We start from the raw sequence: 21,362 nt of genomic DNA on the forward strand, positions 1-21,362 counted from the left end.
GGATTGTGAGAAGTGAGAAAGATCTTTGTCAGAGCTGAGTAAAATGAAAAACAGGAAAATGTGGTTTAAAATGTGTTGCTTTAAAAGTCTCAGTATGCATGTGACCTACCATGACTGTTTGTTTATCCATCTTGAAGTTGGGTAATCTGTGAGGTCCAATGGGGATAATTCTCATTAATCCTGTTCACGCAATCACCAGAGTGAAACAGATGTCAGATTTTACTAGGAAGCACCATTTTAATTTTAATGAATGAGTGTATGTTTTATTTATTTATTTATTTTGCGGATGGATCTCTTGGATTTGACACAGGGTGCTGTCCCCGAAGCTGCCCTCATGAGTATCCAAGTTCTTTAAAAAAAAAAAAAAAAAAAAAAAAATCATCTGATAAGGTGATACAAAGCTGACAATTGTACTTCTCACATGGCAACTCTTTCTGATCACATTAGCCATCTGTTTTTTTTTTTTTCTTTTTTAGATTCACAGTAGCATGTCATCATTTTACCTCCTAAAGTCAAATAATCTGGAATCCAACCTGTCTCAAGAGTCACACAAAAAAACACCGGCCTCATTCCAGACAATATCAATTTGATAAACTATGTTTGCTTTGGGAACGTATATATGGATAGTCTATCAAGAAATACTGCATCTAAACATGTTTTTGGTTTTGCTGGTTGTGTTAAAGCAAGCTTATCTCGGCTTAAGATAACTATTTGTGGAGGCAACATGTGCACAGCCATAATTGCCAGCAGGTGGGGGAGATAGGATGCGCGATTGTTGCAGCCTGTCTGTCCTTTCATTGACTCCCATTCACTGCACAGCATTTCACATTCGCATTGTGATTAATCATTTTTTTCAAGTGAATACTGAGTGAAATGGCCCTTCGATGCATCAGTAGTGATTCTGGACAACTCACACTCATTTAGACTTGTCAGACTTTGATCAAGAAAATTATGTACATTGTATGGGAGAACATGGAAGCATAGACCAGCCTTCAACAACTCCGTGTCATCTCGCCTCCCCTTGCTGGCGAGTATGGCTATGTGCATGTTGTCTTGACAAATAGTTTCCTCAAGCTATTATAAGCTTGCTTTTTTACAACTTGGGAAACAGTTTTCAGTTTGGGGATGCAGTTTTCCTTGATAAACCATATATGTATAATTTTCCTCCTGAGTTTTTTAGGAACACACTCAAAAATCGATTTTTATCTGAATCAGGACTCACATTCGCTATGATTTACTGGTAAATGGATATGTGTCCCTAAATTGATTTTATGCATAAAATGAAATCCATTCGCTCCCTGTCGCTTCAAATACAAAACAATGTATACAAACTCCAAATTAATTCACACACACATTACTCACATACGTGTAAATGATAAAAAAATTCTGTCTGTACTAAATAATGTTACAACGGTGACTGATATGCTCCCAATATGCTCGCAGTTGCACACGTTTCATGCTTTGCCCAAGCTCTAAATTTAGCTGCTCACTTGAAAAAGTTTATTTTCATAACTTGTTTGTCATAAATGTACTGAAAAATACTTGTATTTTTCCATTCGTGCAACACTTTTTCACACACTATTTTGGTACAGCAATTCCCCTTGAAATTGTGTAAAAAGTGTAAAAAAAATAAATAAATAATGGCACTTTGTCTCCCTGCAGTCTGAACTAGTATGATAATTCTTTGCACATCTATAGATTGAGGCAGAATTTATTTTTAATTGAATCAAATCAGAATTTGATTTGAATCGAAAATCAATTCTGAATCCAATCTGTGACCCCAAAATTGGAATCGAATGGAATCGTTTGACACTCAAAGATTCCCACTCCTAGTGATGTACCGTACTTTTGATGAGCAGGAAATAAAGAAGATGATTAGAAGAAGATTAGAGTTCACTGGTTTAAACAAATGCTTTATACACACTCTTTTTGTTTGGAAAATTGTCTTGTATTTGTGGCTCAGTCCGTTGCTATCCATATTACCCCCTCTAACACGGTGAAATGAATCGCCAGTTTGTTATGACTTGGTCTCACAAGGAGTCACAATAACTGCTACTGCTTGTGTGAAAGTTTTATTCATGCAGGGAAGATAAATAGTCAGTATATTTATTTTTGAAAATTCCCACGGATCTGAACTGATCTGATTGTTTCATTCCCGCTGTTTTTTTTTTTTATTTTTATTTTTATTTATTTATTTTTTTCCAATGACCAAAACTCTGTGAAAATGATGTCTTCACTGCCTCAGAAATTACACATCCTGATTACTCATCCTGACATCTGGAGATACTGATTCATACCGTGTATAACCTCAAATGTATTCCGTGAAGTCAGCTGATCCAGGACACCTCCGTAGTAGTGGCAAAATAAGGGAATTATTGTCTTTACTTCCCCTGCACAAACATGACTATGACTTTGCTTTCAGCGAAAATGAGTTTCTTGGACATACTTTTATTGATATCTTAATTGACTTGGCTTGTGTCCGTTTGCTGGGTTGACATGTTTCTCAATATTTCATAAGAACAAGAGTTCTATCACTAATACTGCAGTCACACCACAGGGACAGACTTGAATTTAAATGGGTAGATTCTATTGGTGAATCTCGTGGATAGATGGATGGATGGATGAAAACAGATGGATGGATAGACCCTAATTCATCTACACATAAAACAGATGTTACCTAATATCATGACAGCTCCAAGCATATAAAACAACTCAAAAACAATGTATTCAATGCAAAAATTAAAGAAATGCTTCACTTATGAATTTATTGTTTTTAATTGATATTTATCTTTGTATACATGGGATTGAGACTAGTCTGAACACTGTATAATTGCAACTGCTAGAAATAATGTATATGAGTATCAATGGATAAAATTAAGAAAACCAATGATAAACATTTAATTTACACAACTGCTATAAAAATGATGGGGATCACTCCATTGGTTTGCAAAAAAAAAAAAAAAAAAATTGGTGTAGTACAACAGTGGAAGGAAAATGCTGCTCTGTATTAATTTTGTGGTATGGGAGTTTATAGCATTAGGTTTGGTTCCATATTCATTCTGAAACCATGGTATGCAGTTCACCTTTACAGAAGTAAGTCCATGTTTCCCAGGTTTGCAACAGTATTATTGCAGGTCAATTCACACTAATCTCCAGTCAAGTATCAGGCAAGTTGTAGACGTGTCAGTGGAACGGTGTGTGACATGGAATGACCCAACACCCAAAAAGACAAATTAGTTGCATATAACACAATTTCTAGTTCAGTACAAAGCTCGCCCTAGGGAAGGCAGAGTGTACAAAATTAGAACTAAATAAATGAAAACAAGGAAGGGTTTCCAAACTTGAGTACTCAATGAAGCTAGAACTGCAAAATTGGTTAGCTGTGGGAAAATTCCAAAATAAACTACTGGGAAATATAGGCAGCAAGCTTCAGTTCATTCTGAAACATGGGCTCACAGGAAGGCATTTTGGCTACTTATTTTTTTCCACAATTTTTACACATTTAATGTGAACATTGTTTCATCAATCTACTTATCCATTTTCTTAACTGCTTTCTGATGCCCATTCCGGCTCGCTTTGAGTAGTAGGTGGGGTACACCATGAACTGGTTGCCAGGGCACACATAGACAAACGACCATTCCAATTTACAATCACAATCCAACATATTTTTAAACAAATTCAGATTATTTGTTCTGTCCATCTCTCAGATGCCATTGGCCTTATTAAGCGATGAGCTGCTCTTTTGTTTCATGTCCATGTCCGCCATTATGGCTTGCTCAACAGCATCTGTCAGGGTCAGCTTGTCTTCCGCTTCGTTTTCTCTATGATAGAAGTAGTTGAAATTGGAGACGATGACAGGAACGGGAAGAGCAATGGTCAGTACCCCTGCAATGGCGCACAAGGTCCCAACCATTTTGCCCCCGAGGGTGATGGGGCACATGTCCCCGTAGCCCACAGTAGTCATGGTCACTACTGCCCACCAGAAGCCGTCAGGTATGCTGACAAACTGCGTGTTTGGCTCGTCGACCTCAGCAAAATAGATTGCGCTGGAGAAAAGGATAACGCCGATAAACAGGAAGAAGATGAGGAGGCCGAGTTCTCTCATGCTGGCCTTGAGGGTCTGTCCCAGGATTTGCAGGCCCTTGGAGTGTCTTGACAATTTAAAAATACGGAACACCCTGACCAGACGTATAATTCGAAGAATGGCCAATGACATATTCTGTCCGGTGCTTTCTTCAGGATTTGTGACCAGTTCTGTCACCACCGTGACAAAATAGGGGATGATAGATATGATATCAATAATGTTCATTAGATTGTGGAAAAATTCTCTTTTGCTAGGGCACACCAAAAATCTTATACATAGCTCGAAGAAGAACCAGGCGATGCAGGCAGTCTCAATCATGAAGAAGGGGTCTGAGAAAACCGTGGGCATTACATCAGGTGGTGCCACAGAGGGGTTGAAATCTCCAGACAGGTTGAAAGCATTTGTGGCCGTGGGCACAACAAAGTCTACGTCATCTCTGAATTCTGGCAGTGTTTCCATGCAGAAAATGACAATCGATATGACAATAACAAGCACGGACACAAGAGCAACACATCGCGCTGCGTTGGAGCTCTCTGGGTACTCCAGAAGAAGCCAGAATTGTCTGGAAATATCGTTACTCGGTAGCGGGATCTCAACATCCCGCAGGAATCCTTCTTCATCACGAAATTGCTCCATGGCTTCATTTCCAAGCTCGTAAAATAGGATTTCATCGGCAAACACATCCAGGGGAACATTTGCGGGACGTCTGACCTTGCCCCCAGACTGGTAGTAATACAAAATCCCGTCAAAGCTGGGTCGATTCCGATCAAAGAAATATTCGTTCCTCATTGGATCAAAATAGTCCATCCTTTTCTGAGGGTCTCCCAGCAGAGTGTCAGGAAACTGGTCTAATGTTTTTAGCTGAGTCTCGAAGCGAAGACCGGCAATGTTAATAATGACTTTTTGGTCTCCGTCATCCAGCCCTCTCTTATCGACAAAAAGGTCCTCGCAACACTCTTTAGCAAGTTGGCTGAAGATGGCCTCGCTCTCCTTGGTGTCTTCACTGCTCAGGAGCAGCTTCCAGTTGGAGATCATACTGGTGCGACTACCTCTGCCCTCTATGCTTTGTGTCAGCAGTGGAGAATGAGGTACTTCCAGGGTCTGTTTAAATAGCAGTGGCGTTGATGATGTGGATTCCCACATGCACGAGGGAACAGGACTGGTGTGGGATGGCGTGCTGCCGGCAAACTGTGGGGTTCGCAGGTGGGAATAGCCACCTGGCGTCTGCTGTTCTGTGGGTACGTCCAAGGTAAGAGCTGAGGTCTCATCCGCGTATGCGTCCTCATCTTCCAGGCTGTCAAGCTCATCCAGGCTCCCAAAATCGACCAGGGCCATGTCCATGGCTCCAGTTTAGCCAAAGCAGAAAAACAGGACCCAGGATAAAATAACCGTACACAGTCAGATATGCGGCTCAGTCAGCAGGTAGCAACCCATAGGCTGTCGTCTTTATTTCCCTCTTTCACATCTGTGGAATAAGAGACACAAGAAGTTAGTCTGAGTGAAATGAAGTAATTACTAGTCCTGTCGAGAGATTAAATGCATTGAGCAATGAATTAATTAAGCTCTGTAATAATTTTTTTATTCATCTCCTTTTCAATTTCACCTAAACATTTTGTAGGAAAACCCATCGCCGGGTCTTTTTTTTGTTTGTTTTTATTGGATACACTGTGTTATTAGGGTAGCTTGTTGGCGCAGTAGTTAGCACACCCACCTCGCAGTTCAGGAACTTGCGTTCAAATCTACCTCGCTCTGGCCTTCCTGCATAAAGTTTGCATGTTCTCCCCGAGCCTGCGTGGGTTTTCTCCCGGGCGCTCGGGCTTCCTCCCACACTCCAAAAACATGCATGGCAGGTGTATTGGACACTCTCTTTAGGTATGATTGGGTGCATAAATAGTTGTGCGTGCCCTGCGATTGAATGGCAACTAGTTCAGGATGTCCCCTGCCTAGCCCCCATATTCAGCTGGGATAGGCCCCAGCAGGCCTGTGACCGTTGTGAGGAGGGTTGACTACTCAAAAGAGCTGTCTGCAATTAGCTTCGGCCACCATTTTAAATAGTCCTCTTTTGTTTTGTCATTTGCCAGACTTACCAGTCTTCCTTCTGCTCCAGATATTGCCTTCCCACCAAGGAGCCTATCAGGTTTTGACAAACACATTGACAGCCAATCAATGTCTACTTTATGGTGTGATTGACCTTTTTTTTCCAACAGAAGAAGACTGATTTGCTTACAAATTTGCTTACAGAATGCAGTTAGCAATTGAAGATTAGACTAATGCAGTTAAAAAACATACCACTTTATGACTAATTATTTTATTGAAATCAATGTGTTATTTTGACACCCTTCATCATAACTATTTGAAAACCCTCAGAAAGTAAGAGTATGTTATAGTCAAGAGATAAATGATGCAAAGACAGGTGGGAGGTTATAAGAGAAAACCACTTTTTCTTGTGTCATGCTGTTATTGAGGAGGCTGTTATTGATGAGTCATTATAACTGTGAAAAGAACACCATTCACTGAAATCTAGGTCGTGCGTTTTGCTAAAATGCAATGTTTCCAAATGTTTGATAAATGAAGAGAAAAGACAGTCGAAAAAAAATGTTTCTATTCCGCGGTTACAGCGACATTTTACAATCATGCAAATACCATTCTTTAACTGAACACGCTGCTAATTATAGTGCACAGAATCATTATGACAATAAGCTCAATTCCCAAGAAGGACAAGGTCATGGAAAGCATGAAATCGATATGTGCTGTAATTTTGGGGGGTCAATTTGATGTGTTAATCATAATCACAATACAGAAATTAGGACCAAATCAACAGTATTTTTACTTGGATTTGGATTGAAATGAACAAACCCTTTTTCACCCCACATGATTTCTATCTTTTATTTTTAAATCGATATTAGATTTTCAAGCTCCATTGACATGACAATCTTTTATAGTCAATGTTGAGCTCTATGAAACAAACAGGAATCTTCTTGGCAGCAGCACAGTTTATGAACAATCAAATGTTGGATTCCAGGACACACAAATCACATTGACATACCACTTTGTCCACACACAGTAAAACATATTGGCATACAAGGAAGGTGACTCTGTAACACGAGTGAGCCCGGACAACCTCTACAAATGTCTTGTCAACAGTGTTTAATCGCTGCGTCTTTATCCATTTGTCACCCTCATGTTAAAATTGTATGGAAGCGTGGAGCTATGTGGAGAAAATATTTTTGACCGGCAAACGCATACAAACATACCTTCAAATACATTTGATCGTATTTGTAAAAATGTTAAAATGTGCTTGTAGTCTTAATGCTAAAAACAGCATTTTAGTCTCCATTATATCGAGCACGTTTGAAAATCCAGAATGTGTTCAGACTGCAGACATATATGATTCCAATCAGATTTGTCCAATTCAATTTTTAGGGCCGACTGTTCAGGCTGTTTTTAGTCAGTGTCTAAATACGATCTGATCCTGTTCAAACTGGGCCACATTATTGTACCATCACAAACTAGAAAATACACAATACAGTACTAGAAAATTGGCATTCATTTTGTGAAATTGAAAGAAAAAAATGTTTTTTTCCAAAAGTACTAGTGGTTTCAGTACTTAAAAAATGCTATTTTAGCCATCAGTATACTGGTACTTTTGAAGGTATTTACAGGTGGATTTAAAAAAAAATAAAAAATCCAGTCAAAAATGTTTACTCCACATACAATTCATATAACTCCATATTCCCTTAATTTGTTCCCTGATTTAAGATGCATTTATGTAATGTGCATTATTACAGACCAAAAAATGTCATTCATATATGACTAAATGATAGAGTAGGTCAAATTCAATAAAGGTTTGCCAGGGTTTGACCACCACAAGGATGGAAAATGAACAACACTGACACACAATACAAAATAAGAGTTGTTTAAGATGTTTGCCTGACAATGGTACACTTTAGCATTCTAAAGAATTGATATGACCCTGAACTTATGGCGGGACAGCTTAAAACAGAGGTGTGACAAGGAGCCCATATAAACACCTTGCGCTATGTCTATTCTTGCTATTCTAATAATACACATCATTGAGGGAGAAAACCACAAGATAATGGCTTGCACTACATGTGATGCTAATTTACACGAATAAAGAGGCAAGGAAATAAAATGAGATTTTTATATAATATCAGAAATAGGGTATGGCATGCTGCTCTGAGACACGTCACATTTGTGTGCAGTAACTCCTATGACATCACCAGATGTGTGTGAACCTGAACAGATGTTCGGCCAGATCTAGTTTAGCATCAAACCGACTCTTCTGTAGTAGTGCAGATAATGTGTGCAAATTTGTTACTTATAGCTTTAGATTATACGGCGAATAAACAAGTGTTCATCGTTAAAACAAATAACAGATGGCCTAAGAGGCTTCCTTCCCACACATTTGCTGATTATGCTGATATGAATGCACTCGGTCGAGATTGTATCTGTTAAACTTAACAGAATAAAATGTATTCCCCTTTAAACTCACTGGTGTAAGTGCATAGCAATTATCAGCTATTTTCTATATGCGGTATCTTTTGTGCATGACGAGCACCTGTCAAAAGAACCTCTGTTGTGTATCTGACCTTGTGCATTGTCCACCCTTTGTTATGATTTGGCAGCAGGCAGCCTTTGGTTGCGGAAGGGCATTAGTTGGTCGAGGTGATATTTTTGGACAAGATTTTTGGGATTAATGCAGGCTGGGCAGCACAGTGCCATAAGCCGAGGGATCTCTTGTGTCAGATCAACACAGATGCCAGCTAGCTGTCATAGATAGGCAGACAAGCACAAAAAGTAGCCCTCACGCACAGCAGGAACGTACCCCCCGCTCGAAACATAATTCATTCATTTAAGCGTGTGCAGTTTATTTTAAGGGTAAAGCGCTTTAAGAACCTCAGGTCGAATAGTGCTGTAAAACACTGAACAATTAATAGCTTTAAATGTTTTTCCACAGTCAAAAGGTAATACATAAATTGAAGGTAGAAAGAAAAAGCAATTCATAGTAGACAAAAATTTTCTTTACAATATGTTCTATGTACCCCCACTGGTCTAAACACAGCATTCTGATTAACTTGTGTTTGTGGAATATGAATAGAACAGAAAAATCTAGCTGTTTTTATCCATCTAAGGGCTCAACTAATGACAAAGCATAGCTCACCTCTTTGCAGAGTCTGGTCATGTGACATTCACAACCTGAGCTAAAAACGGTTGTTACCTGAGCCCTGAGCAACTGTGATGTCATTTTAAGTTGACAGCAAGTTGTAAAATGCCTCCTCCCCAACTGTCAAAAAAACTGTGTAATTTTTGCTTGTTAATTCATATTCCACAAATGCAATATTATTCACAATGCTGTGTTTAGACTAATGGGGTTGCATAGAAAATATTATTGGGAAGAAATGTTTTTAGTAGACCTCCCCTTTAAAGGACATTTAATTCTAAACACCATTTACATGCTTCTATTTAAAAGTGAAATCAATGAATAATCAACGTTGATTAAATCAACATCTAACTAGAAAATGTGAAATTCCTGAACGTTCGAATGGCTTGAATCTGTAAAGTATTCTGAATATTACAGCGTTGGAACGGTTTTAATTGGCCAAATAATGTAGAAGATACAAGGGAAAAACTGAACAAAGTAGAATTGTGGTAAAATTCTGAATTACAGGAAGAGGAAAATGGATACACTCATGGAATGGCGGGAATCTGGGGAATCGATTAAAATTGGAACGTCAGATGAGTAATGGCGAAGAAGGAAGGTTACAAAGTTTTGGTGACAACAGTGGGAATGAAGGAGGAATTATGGGTAATAATAATAAAGTAATTATGAATGATTGGAATGTGTGAATATTAGTAATGATGAAAAGGTGAAAGGAGTGAATTGAATGATGCATATGTGAAATGGGGAAGTTTCAAATGTGAAATGTTAACAATGCCATGGAGAATGAATTATGAATGAATTATTTTAAGTGAAAATATAGAATTATGGGAAAATATTCATATTTATAAATTATTGGAATGATGGAAATTGTCCCTAAGGTGAAATGAATGATGTATAAATGTTGTGAATGTGAAAGTGGAAAGCTCAAAATATGAAGTTACATGGTGAATATTAAATGGTGAAAAATATGGAATTATGGGAAAATATTGGAATGCATGAATGGAATGATGGGAACTATCCCTAAGGCGAGGTGAATGACATAAATATTGAAAATGTGAAATGTGAAATCTGTAAATATGAAATGTAAAATCACCCAATGTTAAGTCAAGGGGATTTTTGGCATGGAAAACGAAATTCTGGGAGAATTAGAAAAATACAAGCAGTTGTCGCATGAATAATTGGAATAATATCAAATTGGAACGGAGTGAATCGGATGAACTGGGAATGAGTTGATGCATGTCTAAAATTGGGCCTTCACACAATGATAATAATCAAAAGGTATATACAAAATATTTTACATTGACATGTTCTATGCAACCCCAACAGTTACACAGTATTATGATGTGAAAATTAGAGAGAACTGAAGAAAAAAAAACATGGCTGCATCTGTCTCTCTCTCTCACTCTCTCTGTGTGCATATATATACAATATATCCGCTTTTTTTGTTATTATTTATACAGTTTTCCACGTCATTGATGACTTACAAAATCTCTGCGGAACGACCCATAAATTTAACCTGGGCCGTTCACAATGCAACAGCCCTCCGCAATTAAATGAGGCTACAAGCACACGTTCCATTTGTGGAAAAAAATCGTGCTGGCTTTGACGGTTAATGTAGTGGACCTCGGAGCGTTCTTCTTATCCACATGTGTGGAGCACATGTGTTGTTTATGTGGCGTCCCCGCCAGGCATTTATAGGGCGCAAGCTGACAGGGGTGTGTCTGCAGGCTCCGGGCCAAGTTCCTGTGCACAGCAGCTGTGTCCAAAATCCGCCTTTGGCCTTTTCACACAAACGCACGCACATACGCAAACGCAGAAAAAAGAGCCAGAGAAAAAAACAAATCCCTTCCTAATAAATTAAAAACTTCCTGATTTAAAAACAGCAAGTTTAAGAAGCCTACTAAGGTAATATTGTCTTCATATTGTTTTTTTTTTGTCAACAAATCTGCATAACAGTTGAGGAGTTACAAATGGTGTGAGATTCTCAAATCGGTGTATGATTACCTCTGAATGTATTTGAAGGAACTATAGGGGTTTTGTGAGATTATAGCAGAATTCCTGTCAGTAACAGCAAATCGAATTGAATGAATGCAGGGACAGAAACAATACTTTTATTTTCAGATGAAGAGCAAATGAACTCAAACATAAAGTAATTTATTGCTAAGTTGCGTTATAGTGACTACTGTGCAAAATGTTGCAAGTCTTTATTTTGTTAAGTTTCAGACAGAGGCACATTCTCATTAATAAGACCATTTTTTTCAGACTAGCCAAAAATTAAACAGCAGCTGTTATATGAACTAGCTAAATGAAATACGCCGCCGAAATACTACCATAAATGTAGTTCCGATGTTTAATAAATTAGACATCAAAGGACTTGCGTTTTTTGGGGGTTTTTTTTGCACTGGTTCAGGGGTACTTGGCTGATTTTTTTTTTTTTTCTCCCTACAGGATACGTCATTGATAAAAGGTTCAGAATCTCTGATGTCACAGTTCACTTCCCCGACTCCCAACAGGCCGCATAGTTTCAATTATCACTCATCCATCTATCCATCCCTCCATTTTCTACAGCTGCTTATCCTCACAAGGGTCACAGGCTTGCTGGTGCCTATCCCAGCTGACTTGAGGGAGTAGGTGGGGGACATCCTGAACTGGTTGCCAGCCAATTGCAGGGCACAACGGGTCAATGATCACTCATTTTATATGATTCATTTAAACCCTCTACCGGCTTTGTGTAAACAAGTGACCTTTGTTGTTACATCACTTCCTATTTGAAAGATACTTAGAAACACAAGCAATTTGTTATCCTGGACCCACTTGATTTGACACAGCTAAACACCTTTTTTTTTTCCACAGGCTCCACCTCCAAAGAAGATTAAGCCTGTCTCATTTACCGAAATGTTACATTATTTTCCAGAAGTCCACTTTTTATTGCCAGACAGAGAAAATGCAGCCATCTGGACTGACTATTACACTAATCCCAGGTGCCCCACAATCATATAAAGTAGCCAGTTGCGCGCGCGCACGCACACACACACACACACACACACAGTGATGCACACACAAATGCAGACTTGCACAAAGCGAAGGTCTGGAAACTACATCATTCAACAGTCCATGTATGTTTTTGTTTACAACTTTCAATACAACCAACCATGTTGTTTAACAATGATTATAACACTAAATACTTTTACTTACTTTTTTTCACCCTGTCACTTCTACCTCCACACTTTACAATTGCACTCACAGTAGATAATACAAGAAATTTGAAGGACACATAAGATGATAACTTTAAAAATTAAACAGATTTAGCAATGAAAATGTACATTTTTGACTTTGTGAAAATGTGTGGTTAAGTTAAAAGTCTAAATTGTTCAGAAAGGCTGGGAATTTGATTACGAATGTTCAATGTCTCATTGATAATAAATAGGGATTTTAAGGTTGCAAAACGTAACCTATATGGAATAAGAAAAGTAATAGCCTTGGTTGGCATAAAGCTTTTAAAGATGTTAGAATTGGAATGGTTCGAATCAGTTTAGAAATGTAGAGCTAGTTATGGGAAGAAAAATGAAAACAAAAATGAACTGTACTCATACCTTTTGATGAGTGGAAAATTTTGTTGGTGAAAATGTGCAACATTGAAAGTTAAAAAAATGATGCCAAGGGTAAATGAGTTGGGCTGAACAGTTTCAATTTTAAATGGAAATGAACTTTTAAAGTTTCCATTGGGAATGAATTGAAATTTTGGAGGTGAAAATTTGGGAAATACGGGACAACTGAGAAAGCTTGGGTTGAGAAAAGTAAATGCTCATAAAACATGAATATTTGGAACATGTTGAAGTTAGAACGGTTTGAATTTGTCAAGAAATGTAAAAACAGTTATGAGATGAAAAACAGTCAAAGAAATCGACCCCTAATCGTAACTATCTCTAAGCAATGCCATTTGATCATTTTGAAATTTTGTTGGTGAACACTGCGCAATAGTCTCGTCCAAGGTCAAATAAATGAGCTGACAAATAGAATTTTAAACGGGAAAATTTTTTTAGAATTTCCGCTGGGAATGAATACAATTTTTTTTTGGTTGAATAATGTGGAATTGTGGAAAAAATGTGAATGCTTGATTGAAAAAGCTAATAGCTCACGAAGCGTGAGTTAGTTTAAAGTAGTTACAGTAAACAGCCCTGCTCCCTTCCAACTTGTTGGAGTAAAAAAAAAAAAGCGGAATAAAAAAATATAATAATAAAATCAACTAAAGGGAGAATAACATGTGAATGCTTTCATCATTTAATGACAAACTTGCTAATGAGTCACGAAAAAAAAAAAAAGACCAACAAATTGGAATCAAAAAACATTTTGGTCACACTTTCATCTTGGAGTGGTTGTGTATTAAAATCTCTTCTTTGATTTTCAAAAAGCTGCTGTTGAGAATATTGCCCATGATGCTCAGTCACACTTGTTTCTTGCACTTGTTACACAGATAGTGTGTAATAATGGAAAAGTCACGGAAGTACCTTACCTCAATTTCCACAGTGACCTTTGAAAGTCCTCCTGCCCGCTAGCGTAGGTCCCGCTCTCCTGGCTCTCCTGGCGGAACCGGAGGCATGCTGAGTGCAAACTGGACCCAGCCCGCACATCCGCAACTTGCATTGTTGCACCAGTGGCACAAGTGCACCCCCCGCGGGCAGGTGGAGGTCACGCTTGGGCCAGATGTTGTAGTGATATAACGAGAACATAATGACGTTTTATTTGGCCAATTCCACGCTTGTCTTCGCCCTCATAAAGCAACAACAACAACTGTTCAGCAGGTCGAGAGAGAGGGAGAGAGAGCAAGAGAGAGGGAGAGTGAGAGAGAGCGTGCAAAGAGGCTGGTGGTGGGATGGGGGTCTAAGGAGATTAAAAAAAAAGGTTGTTTCCTAACCTCTGTGATAAGCTGCCTCATGCTCTCTTGGCTGCACTCCATCGTGATGACTCTCCTTCTCTTCTCTGATTAAGATGAAAAAAATATACTCGCCAGACGTAGTATAAATGGGAAAAATTTAACTGTGCCAACACAATAATTATAACGCGTGCATGAAATACAAACTTTTGAGATTATTATGATTTTGAGTCTGCCATCTAATGGAAAAACATTCAATAATGTATTTTGCATGTCACTAAGGGGTACAAAAAATGTACTCTTGAGGGTACTCCCCCATTGGACCTTTTACCCTTCTGTTATGTTTGTTTGCAAATCACAGCAATAATGGTCCTGGCGCTCTTTGATTTTTTTTAACCAGTGATTTATGTTTAATTCTCAAAAATGGCACCAATATCTCTGATTCAATGTGAAAAGTGTTTTTATTTTGAGGTTTTTTTTTTTTTTTTTTTTACTGTGAACCCATTAACAAAATGACAAAGGCGATACTTAATGTATCCATGTATTAGGTTTGTTTCTCTGGAAGAGTAATAACATTTTGTGTCAATTTGACCCAGTGTCATGTGTAATCTTGCAAACAAATCCTGTAATTCTTTTCCACCCCTCTTGAACAGCAATGATATTCCTGGGTCATTTTGAACCGAGTTTATTTATGTATTTTTAAAAAAAAGTTGCAAAACTTAAAGAAAATGCATACAAATGCCATTTTGATTGGATGCGAGTAAATTCAACATTTACTCTAACGTTCTAATGGGTCAGTTTGAGGTACAACATGACAGGAGTGTTGAAGGTACAAATTTAAGTCATTTTTTTCTGACAGTGTACACTTAAACTCTCTGATACATTTTATTTCCAGCGCTCATCAAAACACACAAAATACAAACAACTCATATGGAAGAATTATGTTTGGGAAATTCTACACAGTGCTCTTCACAAAAGATTTCCTGAACAACAAGTGTCTCCGTTAAAGCAGAAAATAAATAAATAAAGCGGATACAAAATGACAAATGCTCTTTCTCTTGTGAGATGACAGATCTGTAATGTAAGATTCCTTCACTTCATTGTTGATTGTCATTTTACGTGACGTCAAGCCATTTCTGGCTTGCGTCAAACCAGGAAAACCACTAATTGGAATGCCAACACCCCGTGAACGACACATCGAGTGAGGAGATGCTGCTCTCTGCTGGCGCTTATTGGAGCTTCACTCAGGGGCGGAGCTACGTGCTGGCCACAATTCTGGCCACCCCGGATTTTGGGGTTTGCCATTTCTACATAAATATGGTTCCTTGAATATAGCAATGTGACAAGATTTAAAAAAATCTGCCAGTATGCAAAGCTTGTTTGGAAATACTGTCTTTTTGTCTGTCGTAGCCTTTTTAAATGGAACACAAGCTCATAAAATGCCTGTTTTAGATCCCCTTCTTTGGTTCCCAGTGACCTTTAACATGCATTTGCAAATCTTGACCTCAATTTTAGGAGCTTGACATAGCTGACCTGCAACAGCTTCACACCCAAACTGGCGGTGCGAGGTAAGCAGGCCAGCTGTTACATGTGGCACAGGGAAATGAACAGAAAAAACAATACAAAACGACAACAACAAAAATGGATGACTGTTACAGATGGTGTAGAAAATAAAAAAATACGAATGGACGATTGTTTACGTAGTTCGTAGGTCGTTTGATGACAAGGGGTACTTTAATGCTAAATAAAATGCGTTATAAAAATATTGTCACACAACTTTACAATCATGGCTTTTCGCAGGCTGGAAATAATGCGCATTATTCTACAATATTATATTTCATTTTATGACTTAACTGCTTGGTTGAGCTGAGATGCTGTTATTACGTATCTAACCATTTGGGAAGCTGCACTTGCGGGGATAGTTTAGCTCATTAACTCATTCAATCCCGAAGACGTTTTTTTTTTTTTTTTTTTAATTTTAGAAGTCCATTTTTTTTCTTTTAAGTATTAAAACAATTCATTACTTGCGGTACTTAAGAACTAAGTAACTGATTACTTTAGTGTATAAAACGTGCTAAAGTGATAGATTACTTTAGGTACTAAACGTGCTAAAGTAATTTATTCCATTCGATGCTTAAGTAATAAAGTAAATGATCACTTTCGGTACTACAGCACTAAAGTGATCAATTGTGCTAGGTAATTAAGTACTAATCAAGCACAAAGGAAAACTATTACTTCTGTACCTAAACTGATTAATCAAATGAGTACCTAAATACTAAAGTACCTAAAATAAATGATTAAAGTATGAAGTGATTGGTAACTTTAGTTCTTGATTACCTGAACTTAATTTAGTAGTAAATGCATTTAGTACCAGCCATTCTTAGCCAAAAGGTTTGAAACAAAAAAGTACCTGAGATTTAATGTCTAGTGTATTTAAAAAATACTGTATATAAAAAATATCTCTGGGATTAATTGATAAAGTGAAGCGTTTCCACTTGTTTTTCACAGCACCAGCCACAGTTTGTTCATCAGCACCACATAGCCCCCCTTTCCCAGCCAACAAGGAGAAGTGGCAGTAAAAGAGGCCAAAATCCAGATGCAAGGGAGTAAAGCAAAGCATGAGTTCTATTCCTACTTGGCAGTGCTTTTTGGGAAGGAGGACGCTAATGGAGCGTGAGTCAATGAGCATTTGAGTTTGGGATTCAATTCTAAACAGTAAACTGTTGACTGCTAATGCTATGCAATCACCGCTCCATTATGTGATGCTTACTTGATCAATACTCTAAGAGGTATTAAAAAGAATTGCGGAAAAGGCCGACGCGGGCACAATGTAAACACATAAAAGGCACCTGCAGACAGCGTGGAGGAGCTTAAGAATGAAAGACCTGAGGGGGATCATGCAAGATGATTTTAGTGCTCATGAATTATTCATGCAGCTCAGATATTTAAAGCGCTCTATATCATGTTTGTGAGCGGTGTGTGGGAGGAGGCCAAGTCAGGTGGAAGAGAACAAGTGCTGCATTTATGTCTGTCTGTCGGTTCCTCACTGTAAAGAGTGCTGGAATACATGGCGCGAAATGCGCTCTCTCGTGCAGCTCGATATGCTCAACGTGAAAAACACATTTATATTTCATGAGATGCCACCAAAGAGAAGAGGCAGGAGTACAAATTATTTGTGAGGTTTTTTTGTCGTGGTTATGGAAGAGGTATAAATCCTTCATTTTTGGTAGAATTGGCCGATATACTGTAGAAACATGAATTAAGTAAAACCTTAGAGCACGCACTAGAAATAACTTGAAATGCCTTATACTTCATTGTGGCCACTAGGGGGCAAAAAAGATTACGTGCAAAAATAATTTTTGCGTGTGATATATTTCCTTGTTGGCTTCATAACCCATGATATGAAATGCGAATAATAATAATAATAATAATAATAATAATAATGATAATAATAATAATAATAATAATAATAATAATAATTACTCTTTAATATAAGTAAATCATCATCATCCATCCATCCCTCCATTGTCTTCAGCTGCTTATCCTCTCTAGGGTTGCTGGCTTGCTGGTGCCTATCATTGTCTCCGATCAATAGGCGTGGGACAGCCTGGACTGGTTGCAAGCCAATCGCAAGACACACTGGGACAAACAAAGTGTTGTTATAATTACATTTCAGTTTGTCTCAGCAAACATGAATTTGAGTATAAAGCAGAATTCCTGTGTACTGTAATTGTTAACCTGTGACAACAACAACAATTTCAACACGTAAGATCACACTATTACCTTACTATGCCATGGGACATATACACAGATATATATATATATATATATATATATATATATATATATATATATATATATATATATATATATATATATATATATATTATTACTTGCCCCATGGACATAATAATGTCATGATGTTGTAATTGCTGTTATTGTAACAATCACACTAAATAGTAATTCTATTGAACATCATATTCATGTTTGTTGAGATTAATTCAATTTAAATATTACACTAGCAGCTTTTAACTAACCAAAGTGAAAAGGTTAAGACTTTTGTTTATTTTAAAGGTTTAAAATGAATAATCTCAAATGTATATGCTGAGTCGACACAAAATACTGTACTGTATATATGTATATATATCGGGGGGAAAACGCCTGTGTAAAGTCATATGCTCTCGTGTGCTGAGCTGAAAATAAATCTGGATGATGGGAAGCAGTGGGAAGAATGTAGGTCAAAGCCACACATCAATTGGGCTTATTGCAAAAAAAAAAAAAAAAAAAAAAAACGCTCAAGTTCGAACCCCCTTGAAATGTTTTTCTTTTCTTATATCCCCTCCGTCACTGCATTGTTTTTCCCCACAGCCTCTTTTCTGCCTGAATTATTTTCAAGAATACATATTCAAATGTCAACCAACTTGAACATGGAGTACAGCGAGGTCTTGAATCTATTTCAAGCAAGGAGCAGGCATTCCCTGTCAACAGAGAGGGAATTAGCACTGTGTGCTATAAATAGAAGACAACTGCAAAGGGGCTTCCACTGTTGCCAGGAACGATGACGCCCCCCCGCCCCCCCTCCATCGCTCTGCCCCATGTGAACCATCACAAATGGTCCAGGTTTCCCTCGTGAAAGCAGCTCCACTATAAAGAAGGTTAATGTTGACATGTCATTAAAAGGCCCGTGTATGAGGTTATAAATCAACATTTACTGCACTGATCTAATGTTGCCAACATGTGAAAAATTCACTGGCCCCCACTGGGGACTGCATCATGCTGCACACAACCCCCAGCATACTCGTGGCCATGAAAAGGTGGGGATGTAGGTCTGTTTTCACATATTTAAATAACATGTAATACACACACACACACACACACACACACGCACACACACCTATCTATCTATCTATCTATCTATCTATCTATCTATCTATCTATCTATCTATCTATCTATCTATCTATCTATCTATCTATCTATCTATCTATCCTAATTAAGAGCAAATGAATTGGAACATTAATCAACTTACAGCTAAATGCTCTCTCTTTAAACATTGTATCCCTATATTTTGGTAAACTTCATGCAGAGCAAGTTACTCTGCATTTACAACATATCACTTAAAATATACATACATTGTACCTTTATAATTTTTTTTGTTATTCAAGCCAATATGGTGGATAGGGGGGCAACGCCCAATAACACTGGTTCTCAAAACTTTTTTTTTCTATAATTTGCCCCCATTAATTATTTTTTCAAGCAAGTATCCCCTAACCAGCACAAGGCTTATTTTGATGGAAAAAAAGACTTAAAACATAGTTCTATGTGTATCTGTAAAAAACACAAATATAAAGGCATGCAATGATTTATCAATCGGTATCCATCTCTCATGTTCTAATTTATTTGCTCTTAATTTGAAAAGAAGCATGTGGTTTCTTTGGTGGCATTCAAAAGCTTCAAATTAAGAGGGTATTAATATTCGTAATTACCATCATTCCACTAACTGTGAACTGTCTTGCTCAAGGACAATTGGACACAAATTTGGTCAACATCCAGGTACTGCAGTGACTGCTATCCTTAGCCAAATTCTTGGAAGCCAGCTGGACAGAGTGCGAATCACTGGGGATAATGTGTACAATGTGTGTAGACATGCGTCATTGCTTCTGTTTAGGAAGCTGCCAGAATGAAAGAAACATGAGAGGAAACGTGCGCTTAGTGAAATGTGAGGAGGTCGGACAGAGCGGAAGCAGGCTGAAATGACAAAAGCATTGACAACAAGACACAAGCACATGTTCTGCTACTACAGGAAATTAGATCAGTGGATAACACGGGTTTGGAGCTCGCTTCTATTTGTCCCACTTTCTGGAGAAGCAGGATACGTGAGCGTTTGTCTTTGCACTGTGCCAAACTCACTTTCCCTGTACTGGTTTTATAAATAGAGCACTTTGCTTTCGTTGTAAATCACAGACAAGCAACATAAAAAGTCACTTAAGAAAAGTGCATGACAAAGCCAAGGTGAAGGTCTTCTCTTGACTAAAACGCTGCTCTTCTAATGGGCAGCGGTGCTTTCATCAATACTGGACTGCAACCGTCTTCCACGTAGAGGCTCTTACAGGCATAACGAATCCACGCTGGGATAAGTTGTTTGCTATTCAAAAATCAAACAATAGGAGCAATTTGCTTCCTGATAGCACAAAGACATCAATTTGGCTACACACACTAGTTCAGGGGTCTGCAAGCCACAAGCGGCTCTTTCATCCTTCTGCTGTGGCTCTATGTGATGTTTGGAAAATGGCTACGTCCAAATTTGAATTACAGCAATTTGTTTCATAAGATGCTCTGAATTTTAACATTAAAAGAAAGGGTTTATAGAAGCTGACTTGAGCTAGATTTGACCTCAGAATGTAAACCATGAAGGTTTCTGGATAAAACAGAATGCCTGCTGTTACATGACCTATGTTGAAAACAGAATCACCATTGATGTGCCAAGAGGCTCAGGAGCAAAAGTCACAAAAATTGACAAAGGCTTAGAAACTTTTTATACTTTTCCTTGATGTAAATTACTTCTCTGCAGCAAGACATGAACCATTTGCTATACTGTATTTTCCGCACGATAAAGCGCACCGGATTATAAGGCGCACTTTCAATAAATCCGTTCACTCCTAAAAATATAATACAGTTATTTTATTTTAGGACTATATGAAGAATGGGAAAAGATAAAATAAAATCAAGAGTTTAAAAGAATATAATCATGTTCATATTCAATTCAATATTAAACTTAGATTTTTAAATCAAATTACAACCAAAAACCATAACCTATATTGTTTTGTTGATTTAAAAAATGTTTCTAAAAAAAATTTAGGACTTTTAGGTACGCCTTATAAAGCGGAAAATACGGTAGTTAATAATGTTATTAAAATCAAAAATACCTTCAAAGTAGCTAAGCTTTGCATACTTTCTTCTACTTTCAGCTGGTACTGTAAATATTTTAAAATAGTCTTAACGATGACAAAGCAGGTGGACTTTTTGGTTTGCATTTTTTGGGTGGCTGCAGGTGGATAATTTAAATTTGGATGTAATTTATAAGTTTTATATGCAATGTTAGTCTCGCTTGAGATGTCCAAAATGTTTTGTGACCCGTTTTTTTTTTTTTTTTTCCATATACGAGACAGTCAAAACATCTCTTTGAGTATTGAAGTTTGCTGACCCCTGCTCTAGGTTGTAAAAC

The 21,362-nt window shown here is 37.7% G+C and overlaps 1 protein-coding gene across 1 annotated transcript; it reads right to left on the minus strand.

Moving 5' to 3' along the window:
* Positions 1-2,750: 2,750 nt before the first annotated feature.
* kcna10a (potassium voltage-gated channel, shaker-related subfamily, member 10a) lies at positions 2,751-14,060 on the minus strand. The gene is made up of 2 exons (XM_088408244.1): positions 13,780-14,060; positions 2,751-5,549 (listed from the first exon to the last, which is right to left on the minus strand). Exon 2 carries the CDS (start codon positions 5,423-5,425, stop codon positions 3,704-3,706), a length of 1,722 nt encoding a protein of 573 aa, XP_088264370.1. The 5' UTR covers positions 5,426-5,549; positions 13,780-14,060; the 3' UTR covers positions 2,751-3,703.
* Between the last annotated feature and the right edge of the window lie 7,302 nt (positions 14,061-21,362).

Source organism: Hippichthys cyanospilos, chromosome 2 (assembly GCF_059441005.1).
Source record: "Hippichthys cyanospilos isolate Australia breed blue-spotted pipefish chromosome 2, RoL_Hcya_1.0, whole genome shotgun sequence".
NCBI classification, from domain to species: Eukaryota; Metazoa; Chordata; class Actinopteri; order Syngnathiformes; family Syngnathidae; genus Hippichthys; species Hippichthys cyanospilos.